Source organism: Pseudorasbora parva, chromosome 1 (assembly GCF_024679245.1).
Source record: "Pseudorasbora parva isolate DD20220531a chromosome 1, ASM2467924v1, whole genome shotgun sequence".
In the NCBI taxonomy this organism is placed as follows: domain Eukaryota; kingdom Metazoa; phylum Chordata; class Actinopteri; order Cypriniformes; family Gobionidae; genus Pseudorasbora; species Pseudorasbora parva.
In genome coordinates this window covers 61,445,426-61,464,002 of record NC_090172.1, presented here as the reverse complement: position 1 = coordinate 61,464,002, position 18,577 = coordinate 61,445,426, and the positions used below count along the sequence as shown (strand labels likewise).

Here is an 18,577-nt window from a genome sequence, read left to right as displayed (position 1 = left end):
AAATTGTTTTATATGTGATAGTATTGCATTGTTACAGATCGTACTGACTGATGCTGTCACAGGCTGGAGAATCCTTTATTTGTTGGTTCGTTGCGATTCGGGATCAGACTCGGGTATGTGTTTTCTGAAATAGTGAAATAATATTCCTTTCTTGATGTGCGTTGTTCTCTCTCTTGACTTGATATTTGTAGGAAAAATACAATCACAGAAGTTTTGAACATGCTGTCTGCAACGTACAGTGTGTGTGTGTGTGTGAGCTGAAAGGGGAGACGAAGCTCATTAAATATCTAAATCTTCTCCAATCCTAGCCGTGGGCGTTTATTTCCAATTCTTCAGTACGTCAGGCCCATTAAAACCCAGCGTTCAGGAGAGAGACAAAACCAGTGTAGAAAGTAGCTTATTACTTATTAGTTATGATGTTTTTGAATGTAAAAACCACACGGGTCAGGGATGTTTTGGCAACAAAAGGGGGACCAACACAATATCAGTTCATAATGTTATGCCTGATCGGTGTATGTAGTAAACTATAAGTATGATGTTATGTTCACTAAAAGAAAACTTACAAGTACACTTGCAGTGTAAAACTACTAAACTATAGTAGTTTACTGAGAGTACACTTTAAAGTGTAGTTTCTAGGGGTGTCCCCGACTAAGGATTTACACATTCGAATCAGAATTTTCGAATCTCTCTATGGTCGACCGATAGTCGAATCATCTGTGTGTGTAAACCATAGACCGGAAAAAAATTAACGGTATAAACGAAGGGCAGGACACTAGTCAGCAGGAGGCTAAGACTATTTTTATTGTACTTTACACACGGCACACAGCCACCACTTTTAATAAAGTGATCAAAACTAGGCTACACTACATTCGTAAATTAACCGTTCTCTCATAACACTTAAATCAGTATGTACATTCACGATTTGAGGGAAATATACATTTAATCGTCGCTGACAGATGTCGAATGCTGCCGTCGGTGTATGTGTTTAAATTTTAAAGGCGAGTCCCGCGACACGTCTTTATAACACTAATATTGAGCCCCCCCATATTGCCAAAATGGTATGATCCTCGTTTCATAACACCCGCGAAGATTCGACCATGAGATTAGTGGTCGAATCCGGTCCTGCATATTGATGCATCGAATCTTCGACTATTAGGGGTCACCCCTAGTACTTTCATAAACTTAAAAAATTTGCTATTTGACTTGTAAAGTTCACCAGTATACTCAAAGTTTACTAATGTTACACTTAAAAGTGTACTTTTATACACTTAAAAGTGGGCCAATTTAGTCTGAAGCAGCATTGAAATAGTACACTTACAAGTATACTAGTACATTGATATTGGTAAACTTAAAGTATACTTGAGCTTTACATATGTATACTTACACATAAAATGAAAACAAACATTTTTGTAGTTTAATTGTGAAATTTACTAGCAAATTTACTGTTTCAAAGTGAATCCTCCTAGCCTGGATAGCAGCCGAACTCAGCCCCGCCTACAACATCTGAGCTCGGGCGGTTCGGTCTGGCCTCGCTCCATAGAGGAGTAATTATGGCCGAACAGAAACTGACCAATGAGATCATCAGGGCGGGCTTTAGACGATGACGGACTGATGATGAACAGTAACGTAATCATCACGTCATCAAAGGGGCTTGGGTTATATTTGTTCAAATCCTAAAGGGAGAGCTTGTTTGTATCTGCATTCACCTTCACTATTTCTCTCAGAAATGATGATCATGTTGGGTAAGTGCTCTGTGTATCATTCAATTCTTTTATTTTTACAACACCGGCAAAGACTGTTTATTCCAGTGCACGTGCAGACAGGGCTACCAAGTTTTTACAACAAAACCCGCCAACTACTAGCCCTAAACAATAGCTTCTCAGGGGGGTGTTTTGGGGGGGTAAAATGTGTGTTATTTTGGCAAGGTTGCTGCTAAAATTCACACTCATGGGTCTATATATCACATAATAGTCACTTCAACAAGCAGACATGGAAAACAACCTGCGGAAAAAAACGTGGACCTGGCAACACAGTGCAGTTGAGCTCTGTTGACGTCGCTCCGCTGCTCTGATTGGTTGTCGGTCTGTCCAATCGAGGTCTTTCCTGGTTCGGTTGAAACGCCCCATAATCACAGCCCAATGGAGCAGCAGACTCATATTCTGACTAAATTAAGTATGACCACGTCAGGCTAGAATCCAAAATCTGACGTCTTTCAATAATGATATCTCTGTTGTTTCTGCAGAGAAGAATCTCACATGCATTTGCTCCAGAGATCTCAGCAATGTCTCGACCTGAAAGAGCAACCGCTGAGCAATAACGAGGAGCTTTCAGAAGGCTCAGAAACTTGAAAATTGCCTTTTTATGAGCTGATAAAAATGCACGACTTCCTTGATTCGTAATTATAATCTTCCTGAACTCAGACTCAAAAATAGCCTCGTGAAAAAGAAAAAAAGTTCTTCAAGAGGAGAAACCGACTCGCTGTTTAAACCGAACTCACTCCCTCTTCTTCTTCTCTTCCTGTTTTTCTCCCTGTATGAGGCTTAATTGCATAACTGTGTGTGTGTGTGTGTGTGTGTGTGTGTGTGTGTGTGTGTGTGTGTGTGTGTGTGTGTGTGTGTGTAGGCTGTTCAGGGCTTTATGTAAGGAGGCCTACGCTGCAGTCGGACATCATCTGTCTCTCCTCGGATGTTATCTGGTTAGGGTTTACGCTATGAAGGTTTCTGACCCATCAGTTTGGTGTGCGGCTGATGGCACTCTCTCGCAGTGCTTTAGTGCTTGTGTTTGTGGGTGGTGATGTGATGTTTATGTAATAAACCCTCTCCATAAACCTCAGATGAGTGTTAGAGGTCTACATTGTACACATGGCACAAACAAAGCAGCAGTGAGGTATAATAGCTGCGATTGTGCTTCTGAATGGGATACTGGCATGCCAGTCAAACCACTGAAGAGTTTCCGGCTGCGCTGAGCCAGAGGAGAAAGTGTTTCATTGCATCTGAACTTTTGAGGGGGGAAAAGCTGCATAGCTGGACGGAAATGTCAAGGTTTATGACTCAGTGTTGAGTCTCTTCTGCTCAGCAAGGCTGCATTTATTAGATATGTAAACATATATAGTGTATATTATTACAAATTTAAAATAACTATTTGAATATATTATCAAATGTAATGTATTCCATTACTCCAGTCTTCTGTGTCACATGATCCTTCAGAAATCATTCTGATGAGGATTTATTATTATTATTGTTGAAAACAGTTGCGCTGATTCATATTTGTGTGGAAAAAACAGAGATGCATTATTATTTCAGGATTCTTTGATGAATAGAAAATGTAAAAGAACTGCATTTATTTGAAACCTAAATCTCAAATGATAAATGTTTTACAGTCTTTACTGTCACTTTGATCAAATAATAGAATATTTATTTATTTACTTGTCCCAAACTTTTGAATCGTACTGTATAAATCTATATTGAACTCTATCTATATAAAAAAATAATTAGTTTATAATTCTACAGGTGATGCATATTTTATAGGGAAAGATTTTTCCTGGCACAAAGAACCAGTATTTACTGTAAACCAGAGTATTAACTGTAAATGTTGGTGTGATGTGATATTCGCTCAGCCATCGAATGTTTCTGCCAGGACATTTTTACCACAAAACAGTGGTACATTTTTATAGTAATAGAGTTCAATTCTGTTCATTTGTTTATTTACAAGGCACACATAATGGGTGATTCAACCAGAATATTCTTCTTAACTCAAACTGATATGATAATTTATGCACTAATAGCACATATTTCTAAGAATGACCAATAAAGAAAACATGCATAGCCAACACATTGTGTGTGTGAGTGAGTGAGTGAGTGAGTGAGTGAGTGAGTGAGTGAGTGAGTGAGTGAGTGAGCGAGTGAGCGAGTGAGCGAGTGAGCGTGTGAGCGTGTGAGCGTGTGAGCGAGTGTGCGAGTGAGTGTGCGAGTGAGTGTGCGAGTGAGTGTGCGAGTGAGTGTGCGAGTGAGTGTGCGAGTGAGTGTGCGAGTGAGTGAGTGAGTGAGTGAGTGTGTGAGTGTGTGAGTGTGTGAGTGTGTGAGTGAGTGTGTGAGTGAGTGAGTGAGTGAGTGAGTGAGCGAGTGAGCGAGTGAGCGAGTGTGTGAGTGTGTGAGTGAGTGAGTGAGTGAGTGTGTGAGTGTGTGAGTGTGTGAGTGAGTGTGTGAGTGAGTGTGTGAGTGAGTGAGTGAGTGAGTGAGTGAGTGTGTGAGTGAGTGAGTGAGTGAGTGAGTGAGTGAGTGAGTGAGTGAGTGAGTGAGTGTGTGAGTGTGTGAGTGAGTGAGTGAGTGAGTGAGTGTGTGAGTGAGTGTGTGAGTGAGTGAGTGAGTGAGGGAGTGAGTGAGTGAGTGAGTGAGCGAGTGTGTGAGCGAGTGTGTGAGCGAGTGTGTGAGCGAGTGTGTGAGTGTGTGAGTGTGTGAGTGAGTGTGTGAGTGAGTGAGTGTGTGAGTGTGTGAGTGAGTGTGTGAGTGAGTGTGTGAGTGTGTGAGTGAGTGAGTGAGTGAGTGAGGGAGCGAGCGAGCGAGTGAGCGAGTGTGCGAGTGTGTGAGTGAGTGTGAGTGAGTGTGTGAGTGTGTGAGTGAGTGAGTGAGTGAGTGAGTGAGTGAGTGAGTGAGCGTGTGAGCGAGCGAGCGTGCGAGCGAGCGAGCGTGCGAGCGAGTGAGCGTGTGAGCGAGTGAGCGTGTGAGCATGTGAGCGTGTGAGTGAGTGAGCGTGTGAGTGAGTGAGCGTGTGAGTGAGTGTGTGAGTGTGTGAGTGAGTGAGTGAGTGAGTGAGGGAGTGAGTGAGTGTGTGAGTGAGTGTGTGAGTGTGTGAGTGAGTGAGTGAGTGAGTGAGTGAATGAATTTGTGTGTGAGTGAGTGAGTGAGTGAGTGAGTGAGTGAGTGAGTGAGTGAGTGAGTGAGTGAGTGAGTGAGTGAATGTGTGAGTGAGTGAATGTGTGAGTGAATGTGTGAGTGAGTGAGTGAATGTGTGAGTGAGTGAGTGAGTGAGTGAGTGAGTGAGTGAGTGAGTGAGTGAGTGAGTGAATGTGTGAGTGAGTGAGTGAGTGAGTGAGTGAGTGAGTGAGTGAGTGAGTGAGTGAGTGAGTGAGTGAGTGAGTGAGTGACTGAGTGACTGAGTGAGTGAATGTGTGAGTGAGTGAGTGAGTGAGTGAGTGAGTGAGTGAGTGAGTGAGTGAGTGAGTGAGTGAATGTGTGAGTGAATGTGTGAGTGAATGTGTGAGTGAGTGTGTGTGTGAGTGAGTGAATGTGTGAGTGAGTGAGTGAGTGAGTGAGTGAATGTGTGAGTGAGTGAGTGAGTGAGTGAGTGAGTGAGTGAGTGAGTGAGTGAGTGAGTGAGTGAGTGAATGTGTGAGTGAATGTGTGAGTGAGTGTGTGTGTGAGTGAGTGAGTGAGTGAGTGAATGTGTGAGTGAGTGAGTGAGTGAGTGAGTGAGTGTGTGAGTGAGTGAGTGAGTGAGTGAGTGAGTGAGTGATTGAGTGAATGTGTGAGTGAGTGTGTGAGTGAGTGAGTGAGTGAGTGAGTGAGTGTGTGAGTGAGTGAGTGAGTGAGTGAGTGAGTGAGTGAGTGAGTGAGTGAGTGAGTGAGTGTGTGAGTGAGTGAATGAGTGAGTGAATGAGTGTGAGTGAGTGATGAGTGTGTGAGTCAGTGAGTGAATGTTTGTGTGAGTGAATGAATGTGTGTGTGAGTGAGTGAATGTGTCAGTGAGTGAGTGAATGTGTGTGTGTGAGTGAGTGATTAAATGCTTGTTTTGTGAAATATGAGGACTTTGTGTGTGTGTGCGCGCGCTCGTGCTTTGGCGAACCTCTTGTACTCGCTCTGTAGATTCTGTAGAGACACTCAACACTTGAATGCAATTACATGCACATGTGTTTTGGAAAGCTGCTTATCTACCACAGCAGTGTGTGTAGATTGCGCTTATGACGAAAGTGTGTAAGTCCATCACTCAAACGAACCCTCAATCAGTGCTAGCACACTTTCGGCAGTGGCACGGCTACTTTTATGTCATCAATGGGCTTTTCTTCATTGTGAAGCGTATAAAACACAGACAGAAGCTGAATCTACCTGTCTGACGATGAGAAAAGTGTGAGGAGGGGATGTGGGCTTCAGAAACAAGATAAAAATATCGCAAAGAGTCCTGATTGTGCCGGAGAGCTCTCTGACACCGCCCGAGAGAGAAAAAGGGCAAGAGAACCAGGAATTAAAAAACATCCTATTCACTTTGCCAACAGTTCCTCGCCTTTTTAAGCGCAGTCTGTCTTGTGTGTGTGTGTGTGTTTCGGGTGAGTAGGTGTCTGTGGATGAGTGGGACTGCCTGGTAGAACGTGTAGGCATCTGTTGCCATGACAACCATCTGCTGTTATGCATAAGCATCCTCTCGGGTTGCCCACACAGTGTCATCGCAGCGAGATCTGGAGCGAGCGAGCGTTTGAAGCAGTGACTGCTGCACGGTTCATTGTCTGCGTGTTTCATGTAGGCCCAGACAGAATCTGCAGAGATTTCCAAAAGATTCTGTGCTGAATTTTTGGGGGGAGGACTGCAGGTAACTGAAAGAAGAATCAAGAAGTATCACAAGTATTTAAAGGGTTAGTTCACCCAAAAATAAAATTGATGTCATTAATGACTCTCCCTAATGTCGCTCCACACCCGTAAGACCTCCGTTCATCTTCACACACAGTTTAAGATATTTTATATTTATTCCGAGAGCGTGTGCAAGTGTATGCACACTATACTGTCCATGTCCAGAAAGGGAATAAAAACATCACAGTAGTCCATATGGGACATCAGTTAGTTCATTAGAGTCTCTTGAAGCAGCGAAAATACATTTGGGTCCAAAAATATCAAAAACTACGACTTTTTTCTGCATTGTCTGCTCTTCCGCGTTTGTGTTCAATCCTCAAATAAAGATTCAGACGGTTGTGAATCAGCGAATCGATTCATGATTCGGATCGCGGGTCAAACTGCTGAAATCACGTGACACTGGCGATCCGAATCATGAATCAATAAGTCATTAATAATCATACATTTAATTTTTTGGTGAACTAACCCTTTAATAAATATATTGTTAACACTTTAGAAGAAAATGAGAGCTGTACCGATATATCGGCCGATAATTGTCAATGGCTGATGAGAGCCATTCTTTTCACTATCGGCCGATTGTTACAAAAAAAAGAAAGGATTAAATCCTGTCAATAAAAAGGGTGCAAGAAAACGTGCCCAGATCGTATTGTGTTTGAATAAACATCTCTTGCACTAAATTTAGGGCAGGTTCATGCGACAATAACACATTTACAGTTACAATATAGCTTAAAGTTAAAGGGACAGTTCACCTAAAAATGTAAATGATCCCATTATTCTACTCAGCCTCAAGCCATCCTAGATGTATATGACTTTCTTCTTTCATCCACACACAATCAGAGGCAATGAATGGAACTAAGACAGTGGACATGGTCATCATGTAGGATGTTTTATGTGACATAAAAAGTTTACTTTAAAACAAGTAATTTTGAGCCCTCCATGTAGCCTGGCTCCGCCCGCCTACGTACTTCCGCTGAATTTTATTTTTCCTTCAGTACTCCGTCTGGGATTGCGGTGTATTCTCTGGTTTTCTCTGGTCAAATTTTAACCGGCCGAATCAGCGAACAGAGGGAGTGGCTGAGAACGATGGCGTTGATGTCGTGCGCTAGTTTGAGATGACATACGTCACGCGTATTAGTGATTGGTTATGGCAGATCTATAGACTGTAAAAAAAATGAACGTAGTGTCCGTGACGTCACCCATAGGATTCTGAAGAGCAGATTTGAAGCGTACGAGACAGATAACAGAAAATGGGCAAAGAGGCGGGACGTGGGCGGAGCTTAGATGACGCGACGACTAACAGCGGATAAATGGCTCTCCACCTGTCACTGAAAGTGGCCACGCCCTTAATTATGCATAACTTTAAGGCTTTATATAATGTAAACGAATGAGTTATAAACACATTCACTCCCCTCACAGTCGTCATGAAGGGCAAAATTAGCCGTATAGACCAAAACCACAATTTGTCCCAGGCTGTAAACATGTTTTTTTCTGCTGTAAAGTTGGACATTTTAACACGGGGCTCAATGAGATTCTGCTCCTTCTGGAGCCGCTCTAGTGGCCAGTCGATGAACTGCAGTTTAAGTCACTTCTGTATTGGCTTCAACAGGAACTGGGGGAGGAGCCGCTTGGGCAGATCCAATAGAGACAGAGCCATACGCATCATAATCTGAAAGCCACGCCCACCGGGGGAAAAAACAAACCAACCGTCTCCATTGACTTTCTATTGCGTGATGCTGCCTCCTTGTCATTTCTGACTTATTACAAAAAAACTAACAATGTCTAAAAGCTGATATGTGACAATTGTGTTCAGAAAACAAGCAAAAAAAAACAGAACGAAAAACCCAGAAGTTTTTATAAGCTTTTGCCCCAAAAAACGAGCGTTTGAAATCATAAAAGTGCATACATGCAATAGAGACAGAGCGCGACATGTTATATTACACTGAGAACTACTGGAGGGGAAAGTAGTCAGTGACAGAAAATATAACATATAAAACAGACATTTGGATATTTTACAAAATATTTACTGCACACGTGGGCATACTGAGTGTCAGGATCACAAAAATGACCCATTCTTCCTGCTGAAGCTTCACGTCTTATTGCCTGTATCCACTTTTGACTCCTTAAATAAATAGCGTGTGGTGTGGCCTAAATGCGCTCGCTATAGTTTTAAAGGTCCCGTTCTTCGCGATTCCATCTTTCAAACTTTAGTTAGTGTGTAATGTTGCTGTTAGAGCATAAATAATACCTGGAAAATTATAAAGCTCAAAGTTCAATGCCAAGCGAGATATTTTATTTAACAGAAGTTCCCTTTCAAAGCCTACAGCGAACGGCTGGTTTGGACTACACCGCTGCACTTCCTGCTTTAATGACGTCACTAGAACCGTTTGTTGACGAACCCTCCGCCCACAAGAACACGCACAATAGGGGGCGTGGTCTCGTTGCTCTCCCACGTGGAGAAGAGCGCGCATTCAGCGCTTGCATCTCCCCGTTATGGTAAGAGGCGGGACCTTTCCGGGCAAAGTGCGCTAAGCTGCTGTCCAATCACAGCGCGGGAAGCGCTGGCCCAATCAGAACTCGTTACGTGTTTCTGAAGGAGGGACTTCATAGAACAAGGAAATCATCAGGCCGTTTTTAGGACAGAGGAAACAGCGCTGTACAGATAAGTCAATTGTGTGAAAAATACTGTACACGCGAAACATGAACTCATGTTATATTGCACACTGTAAACACAATCAAAGCTTCGAAAACACGCGAAGAACGGGACCTTTAAAACTCAAAGAGTTCCTGTCTTCAAGAAAGTTAACGCTTGTCAATGGAGAGTGACCAGGCTACCCTGCATGTTGACTAATGTTAACAAATGTAACCTTACTGTAAAGTGTAACCAGTATATTTAAAAAACATAATTTTGCAAATGACAGACTTTTCAGTGAGCTGAGATTCTCGTGTGTTTGCTGACCCCTGTCCTCTGTGTTATAGATGGACCAGAGGAGTTTGAGTGTTTTGGATCGTCTTCTCCTCACACACTCCATATGGTTGCAGCTGTCAATCAACCCTGACTCCGCCCGCCAAATCCTGCAGCGAGAGATAGTCGGGGTGAGAAAATCACAACAGCCTCTTGGAATCAAATCATGTTTTTCACTGTTACTCACAATATAAGTGGTAATTACAGTAATCATGCAGCGATGTATCTCTGTATAACCTCTGCCTGCGTAACAATAGCCAGAAAACTGATGTAATTAACAGCTAATCAACCAATTACACTTCAGATAAACACAGAGGCTGTTGCATTACATTCAAATGGATTTTACTTTATTGATTCTTTTTTTTAATCATTAATCATCATTTAACAATTTCCTTGACAAAAGAAGCAGTTTTGAACTTATTTTTTGTTTGTTTTTATATAATAAATGAACATATGCATAACATTATAGTCATTATATATTATTTATTTATTATATTAAATCATATCTAATAAGGCTTAAAGGGACAGTTCACCCAAAAATGAGCCTGTGATGTTTATCTGCTTACCCCCAGGGCATCAGATGTAGGTGTGTTTGTTTCTTCAGGAGAACACAAATTAAGAATTTTAACTCAACGGTTGCCGTATAATGCGTGTCAATGGGGTGTATTTCTATGACAGTAAAAAACACACACACACACGAATCCATATTAAACCCTGCTGCTCGTGGCGACACATTGATACCTTAAGACACGAAACGATCGGTTTCTGCGAGAAACACAACAGTATTTGTTATTTTTTACCTCATATCAGACAAATCTTGATCTAGTGTCCCCCAGCGCCATTACTTCCGTCAAATAAGGTCAAAATCCCGACGCGATCATAGATATGTGTACATAGATGTCTCATTTGACAGGTCCGCGCAGGCACTAATGAGGCGTCTATGTACACATATCTATGATCGCGAAGTAATGGGGTTGGGAACACTAGATGAGATTCGCCTGCTATGAGGTAAAACAATAACATAAATACTGTTGGGTTTCTCGCTGAAACCGATCGTTTCGTGTTTTAAGACATAAGTGTATCATTACGAGCCGCAGGGTTTAATATGGATTTGTATATCTATGTGTTTTTAACTCCCATAGTGGCTCTCATATAAAAAAAACCCATTGACATGCATTATACGAGCAACGGTTGGAGTTAGAAATCTTCATTTGTGTTCTCCTGAAGAAACAAACACACCGACATCTGATGCTCTTTGGGTAAGCAGATAAACATCACATTCTCATTTTGGGGTGAACTATCCCTTTAATGTACACTTTATCTCCCACAGACGTTTCTGGTGTGTAAGTGTAGCGCCACCCACAGGAAGGTTCTGTGTGTGCGAGTGCAGGATGGAAGTGTGTCACAGTATCCCATCCGTGAGGAAGACTCCAGTGAGTTTTAAACGTCACGCATACACACACTTTAAACTGAGCTTATGGTATTTTTTATCCCTTAAGCCTAACACATAAACATTTGGGCTCCTGAAGCGTATGTTTGTTGTCATACTGTGCCATTTATGGTTACTATAGATTAATGCAAAACCTTAACACCTGGTATTTTTACATGCGATATCAGATATTATTTAGTCTATATTTGGTTCACCAACTTGGCGTGCATGTTATTTGGTAGCCATCCAGTTAGAAATTAGTTTTGTTCTATTAATATTTTCAGCGGCAAGCTGAGGACTAATTCTATTTTTCTCAGTTATTCTGCTTTATTTCCAGATTTAATCATAGTTTGATTTTACACATCTTCAAAAACGGTGCTTTAAATCTCTTGACGAACTAAAATACGTAAATAGCATTTGTAGATATTCTAAATAAAAACTATAGATTGTACTAAACGTCATCTTGCGTATTTTGCTCAAGATAAGAGTTTATTAAGTCCACATGTCACGCAAACAAGAAACTGCTTCTAATCTCCGGTGACGGGAGCTGTCGCTCAGACTATAGGATGGATACCCGACCCGAGCCCGACGGGTTCCGAGTCTTCCGACGGGTCGGGCCGGGTTCGGACAGATATTTAGAAATGACGTTCGGGTTCGGGTGGGGCTCGGTCACGTCAGCGTGATAAGGCATTGAACCTTTTAAATTTAAAACTGCTTATTATGCAAGTAGCCAATGGGTCTGTTTAACTTGATGCAATGGTTTGTTTTGTGATTAAAATACATGCATAATATTACCCTAACATCCGTCTTCCTGCATGCAGAAATTTGTTTATGTCGCCGTGACAACAACGCGCAACACGTGCGTGCATATTGCCCGCGGCATCCTTGTCATTCCAGTGAGCGCAACTTCAGCGCTGCTGGCAGCAGGACAGCCTTGAAGCCATCCGCAGTTGATGCAATCCTTTTTCTGCATAAAACCTCGATTAGCCTAAACTTTGATGGATAGATTATGTAAATAGATCCCATGTTGCAGTTTAGGAAACATACAGTTTAAGAAAATTGGTAAGATGACTTTCATTTCAATAAGGATTTCAATTGTGTTACGTTAATGTTTTGTTCTGTTAGCTTGGGCCATTTTTAGCAGACCTTTGTTCATTTAATTTCAGTTGTCTATTTGATTGGGCTCTGTGTAAGGTTTAATGCCCCATGCGTGCGCTGATGCGCTCGTCTGTAAACATTTCAGAATGCCTTCCTACAGCTGCTTAATAAAAGCGGGCTTTCCACACAAACAAACGTGCGTGTCATTAGTATAGAAAAAATAGATTTTAACTGTCGGGCTCGGCTCGGGCTCGGACATAAATATTTTAATGCCTGTCGGGCTCGGGTCGGGTTCGGTTACTGCTCTGTCGGACGCGGGTCGGGCTCGGACAGAAAAATGCGGCCCGATCCGCACTCTAGCTCAGACCACACAACTTTGGGATGCTGTTTGCGAATGTTCGTTGAAACTAAGTGCTTGAAGTGGAAAAAATAAAGTGCCGGTACTCACCAAAGGGGGAGGGGCTTTGTTTTGTGGCTATGGAGGGATAGAGGGATAGTTTAACCCCTGTTTCACACCGCAAGCGTGGCGTTTCTGCTGCGTGTCAGCCGCGGGGCGGCTGCGCAGCGTTTTCTCTGTCTTTGCGCACCAGAAGCGTGTCTGACGCGGCGCTGCTGCTGCTGGGAAGCCCTATACTTCATGTTAAATATAAATATATCGCCTATTGATACAGCAAAGACAACGTCGGCAGTAGCCTATTGACCATACATATATTTGGCATTGACGGCAAAATAGGCTACAGAATATTTCGTTCTGTATTGACAGGTTTAATATTTCAAAACGATAATGATGTTGTTTTTTGTTATTACAAGTAGGCCTATATCTGCATTTATGTTAACCTAAAGACTTTCACACATGAAAATGTCATTTATTAATATGTATTCGTGTCAAAATGGCATATAAACTCCTTTTCCTATGCTGTTTTGCCTAGAAACGCTTCCAACACGCTCGCGTGTCGCGTGAAAAATAGGCGACTCTTCTATTTGAAGCATGCACGCGTTTTCCGCGCGGCTGACGCAGGCAGTATGCAAGCTCTAACCGGTTAATATGAGAGCCGAAATAAAAACGGACACGCCACACAGCTGAGACGCTCACGACACGCTTGCAGTGTGTCCCCGGCCTAACTACACCGTCACTGCAGCTGCGGACGCGCGAGAGTATTCACACTGGAAGCGTTGGTGCAGCGTCACAGCAGCGGCTCCCACAATGCTAGAGCGTATACCTGAATATTACATACTAAACTAAAATAATTTTTATTATATTTTCTGGCTAGCTTTCTTTACTTTTTATAATACTTTCACCCAAACTGAATAATTAAAACAAGTTTAAATGGGTAAATCTTCTACAGATGATTATTATTCTTCGTTTTCTTTAATGACATACTCCAGTTATTGTTAAAACACAGCACATGTGCTTCTTGTGTGCATTTTGAGCGCTTTTGTGATATTATATTTATTTTGTCCATCAAAAGTGTGCTTTCACTTTACCGTGACTGCAGCTGCAGACCGAGAGCCTATACCTGTCTGAGTACTAATAAATACTAAACTAAACTAAAGTTTATTATATTTTCTGGCTAGCTTACTTTACTTTTTATAATCATAACCATACTTTCACCCAAACTGAATAATTAAAACAAGTTTAAATTGCTAAATCTTTAACAGATATTTTTTATTCTTAGTTTTCTTTTCTGACATACTTCAGTTATTGTTCAAATACACTACATGTGCTTCTTGTGTGCCTTTTAGACACTTTTTGTGTGAAATCATTTTTATTTTGTCCATTAAAAGTGTGCTTTCACTTTAATTGAGCGTCAGGAGCGTCAGCAGCGCAGCAAAAATAGGCTCCCCGCGAAACCCCCGCTTCACTGCTGCTCACGCGACGCTCCTGCTCCCGGTGTGAATGTACTCATTGATTAAGATGGGCGCCGGAAAAAAAACGCACTGCTCACGCGCCGCTCACGCTTGCTGTGTGAAACGGCCGTAAGAAGGCATGGGTGTCGGAAGCAAATCAAATGTGGGTGGGTCCTCTCTCTCTCTCTTTTTTACTGGAGTAGCGTTAGATACTATTTAAATTAAATACAAATATATCACTGTTTACTAAACGATCGATTGGGCCAGACAAAATTATAGAAATCACTGACTTTTTTACGTTGGCAATAGTGTAGGGGTAAGACACATGGCATAAAAATTTGATGCAAATCGATCAGAGGTTTGAATCCGCCTTTTGCTGAACTCACTCTACTCCCTTTTTCCATCACATATCAGATCGGAAAGGGGTTTCTTTTCAATAAATATGGAGAAAATATTAGAAAAGTGGAAATAAAGTGTCTAACACGTGTTTAATTATAAGTGTTTATCACTTATAGGGGTAGGTGAACAGACATGTGCTGAATTAGAGACGATAAAAGTGAGTAGGTCCGATATCATTGGTCGTAAAAAGTGGGCGGGTCTTGTCCCACACACACACACACACAATGGTTCCGACGCCCATGCAAGAAGGTCCATATTTTAAAGCTACACTGTGTAACTTTTTTGTTTTATTCTTAGCTAAAAACACGTAGTTCTTTCAAAAATATATGTGCTCATTAATGTATATTTACTTCTTTCAAGTAATAAAGTATTCTCGTAAGTTTATAATATGCCATTGAAAACACATACGGGTGAGGGGTTCGAATGCCGGTCGGCATGTTGCCCCTCCATCTTGAAAGTACATTAGCCAAAGAGGGACATACCCGTAAATTCAAGCTTCGCCTTTCGTGTTTACCTCTCCCTCGTACCTCCGTCACATCAACTGATCTCGGCTCACGGAGAAAATTATACAGCCAACAATGTAAACTTTGCCTTACGCTAGTGATGTCGTACAATATACAGAATAACGATAGCACTGATAAAAGTTACTTTACTAAGATTAGCTTGTATTCGTCTGGGAACCTGATAGCTGATTTTAGCAATGAAATGGTAAAACAATTACGAAAACATAAAGCTATTATTCATTTTACATAGATGTCATAACCTACATGTTAACTGACAAATTAAATAACTGCAAACAATAATAGTTTTCTAAAGTAACCTCATCACTTGAACACACACTCATGGACGAGGTCGAACTGGAAGCCGTGTTAATCTTGGACTAAATTGGCCACCGTAGGAGTTAAAACGAAATCAGAATTGAGAGGAACAGAAACTATTATTCCCTGATGGTCATATACCTTTACACCGCTAGATGGGGGAAAATATCACACAGTGGAGCTTTAAAGTTCTTTCTAACTTGTACCCAGTCTTAAAAACTAACATAATAGTTTTTGTAATTGTTTGACTATAGCATTTGTTTTAATAAGGGTTTATTTACAAAGCAAGACCATTACCATGCAGGCCAATGTTAACTTTCTTCTTTCGTTTTTTTTTTTTTTAATCTATAGTTTTTGTTCTGAAAAATAGCAACAATTAGAAACTATAACTACAACATGCCACAGGTACAATATGCATCTTTAGTGGAAAAACTGTTCCCTCAATCTATTATAAACTCTACAACTAGTCAAAATTTAACACAATAAATGCAATAGAACGTGATCAATTCTAGTTACTGTGGTCATCATGAGTTTAAAAAGCTTGATGTTTTCCCCTCTTTTTATTTTAGTGGCGGTCTTAGATCATGTTTGACTTTCGCTGTGGTGTTTTAATACCAGTGATGCCAGTAACGCGTTACTCTAATCTGAGTACTATTTTCCAGTAACGAGTAATCTAACGCGTTACTATTGCCAAACCAGTAATATATATATATATATATATTCCTTGCGTCTCAGGGAGAGTATTTTTTCAAGGAAATATTTTTTTAATTTCAACTTAAAATGTCAGGAGATACATTGTTGACGTTACTGTTAAAAATGCAGTTCCAATAAAGTGAGTGTTGGCAAAAATGGTCGTCATTTCTATGTTGAGGCGGCAGGGGTGTTGTCAGCAACTGCTGAATGTAACTGGTAAAGTGACTTGTAATCTTACTTAAGCCCCTTTCACACTGCACGTCGGACCCGCAATATTCCCGGAGCATTGCCGGGTCGCCTTCTGTGTGAAAGCAGCCACGTCCCGGGATTGATTACCGAATTGAACCCGGGTCGGGGACCTAGTAACATTGCAGGATTCGACCGGGGACGAGCGCTGTGTGAACAAAAGCCAAAACTAATGCCGCAACGTGTACGTAGTTATCGTGCGACTCCTAGAGCTTGTTTTTTCAATAACACAGCCCTGCAGTGCCAGAAGAGCTGGTCAGTGTTTTAAACGCAGAGAGTGTTCGTATACAAAAGAAACTAAAATTAAACAAGCAGAAATGTGTGCAAACTGGACACAAGTGGAGACCACGGAGCTCCTTACTATCCGCGCTGAAGCTGAGATCGCTCGCCATTATACGTCACATCAGGATGTCACGTGTCAACTCGACCCGGGACCGTTAAGCGTTGTGTGTGAAAGCGCAAATATTACGGTATTTCGCTGGCAGTGTGAATGGGCCAAATCTAGCGGCCCGGGAACAAATGCCGGGTCGCATTATCCGTGTATTTGCCGGAATCGCAGTGTGAAAGGGGCTTTAGTTACTTTTAAAATCAAGTAATCTATAAAGTAACCAAGTTACCTTTTAAGGGATTAATCAGTAATTAGATTACTTTTTCAAAGTAACTGTGGCAACACAGTTTACTACATTCTCAATCGAATTCAAATGGGTCGCACATTTGATCATCAACATCGTATAGGAACGGAATGGTGAGAGTAGCTGTGTGCAGGCGGGGAGGAGTTGCAAACGGAGACGTGAAGTCGGACACTTTCTGCTTCCTGTGGTGACGCTCACGCTATATTTGCATACTTTATCACAGCTGAAATGCAATATTTGTTCAATTCACACTAAACAGATGTTTCATAAGACATTTTCATTCAATACTTTATGTACTGCATAATACAGCATCTGTACAAGAGTAAAGTTAAACATATTATCATTGAAGTGGGGTCTACGGTTTTAATAAGTTTTATTTTGATAGACATGACAATATAACATCGTGACTACATGACAAGATGTTTTACCATTATAAAAAACAGATCTGTGAGCATTAGTAGAGCAGAAGGTTTTAGAATAAAACACGTGATCGCTGTCATGCGGTGGATCCAGCCAATCGTGGATCAGCTGTGTCGTCATCAGAGTTTGTGCATCCGCTCTTGAGAATCTGCAGCGGCTGCATCAGCCGGCTGCTCTCGAATCGCTCTCGCGGTACTTTGTTGACAGACGCGGTACTTTGTTGACATGTCTCCTGTCCCACACGAGGAGCAAACACACTGGATCACTGCTATTCTCTGTTTAAGAATGCCTACAAGGCTCGTTCACTACCAGCTTTTGGTAAATCGGACCATGCCGCCATTTTCCTTACACCAGAGCACAAACAAAGGCTCGTTCAGGAACCCCCGGTGAGGCGGGAAGTTAAACGCTGGTCGCCTCATTCAGAGATCACGCTACAGGCAGCTCTTGACGACGTTGACTGGGACATGTTCCGGGCGAGTTCATCGGACGTCAGCGAGTTCACTGATGTGGCGCTCTGCTTCATTAACACACTGACAGAGCAAGCCACACAAACAATAACTATAACGTCCTTCTCTAATCAGAAACCGTGGGTGGACAGTTCAATCCGCGCTGCAGTGAACGCCCGCACTGCCGCATACAACGCCGGTCTACTAACAGGGAATATGAGGGATTATAAATCATCCTGTTATGCTCTCCGACGCGCCGTTAAAGCCGCAAAGCTCCGTTATAGGGATCGCGTGGAGTCTTATTTCCAACTCAACGACTCCCGGCGGATGTGGCAGGGACTGAGGACCATCTGTGCTTTTGGAACGAAATCCTCTGCAGAAGTGAGAGCTGATCCGTTGCTTGTGAACGAGTTAAACTCTTTCTACGCTCGCTTTGATGGCAATCGCGGCAGCGCGACACCGCCGAGTGACGCGTCAGACAGAATCACTCAGAGCTGCAACAATCACGTGATCTCTGTCTCGGAGGATGAAGTTCGTAGGACACTCAAACGTGTGGATGTTAGGAAAGCTGCTGGTCCGGATGGCGTTTCAGGTCGTGTCCTGCGGTCCTGTGCTGATCAGCTCGCCGGACTCCTCACATCCATCTTCAATGAGTCCCTTGCTACATCTGTGGTCCCAACCTCATTCAAAAAATCCACCATCATCCCTGTCCCTAAGAACAGTAAACCCTCTTGCCTAAATGACTATCGCCCAGTGGCTCTCACGTCTTTAGTCATGAAGGTCTTTGAGAGACTCATCAAAAACAACATTTGCTCCTCCATCCCTGACACCTTGGACCCTCTTCAGTTCGCCTATCGTCCCAATAGATCGACTGAAGATGCAATCTCTCACGTCCTCCACTCCTCCCTCACACACATCGACAGCAAGAATGGGAACTATGTAAGACTGCTATTTATTGACTATAGTTCA

At 42.1% G+C, this 18,577-nt stretch overlaps 1 protein-coding gene across 2 annotated transcripts in view; it reads left to right on the top strand.

Annotated features, from left to right (window-relative positions):
* rin1b (Ras and Rab interactor 1b) overlaps positions 1-18,577 on the top strand; it is a 111,083-nt gene that overhangs the window by 15,006 nt on the left and 77,500 nt on the right. For both annotated transcript variants that reach the window (XM_067447313.1, XM_067447304.1), the window contains exons 2-3: positions 9,594-9,710; positions 10,910-11,012. In XM_067447313.1, coding sequence (XP_067303414.1) covers positions 9,594-9,710; positions 10,910-11,012 — 220 coding nt within the window. The remainder of the gene's footprint in view (positions 1-9,593; positions 9,711-10,909; positions 11,013-18,577) is intronic.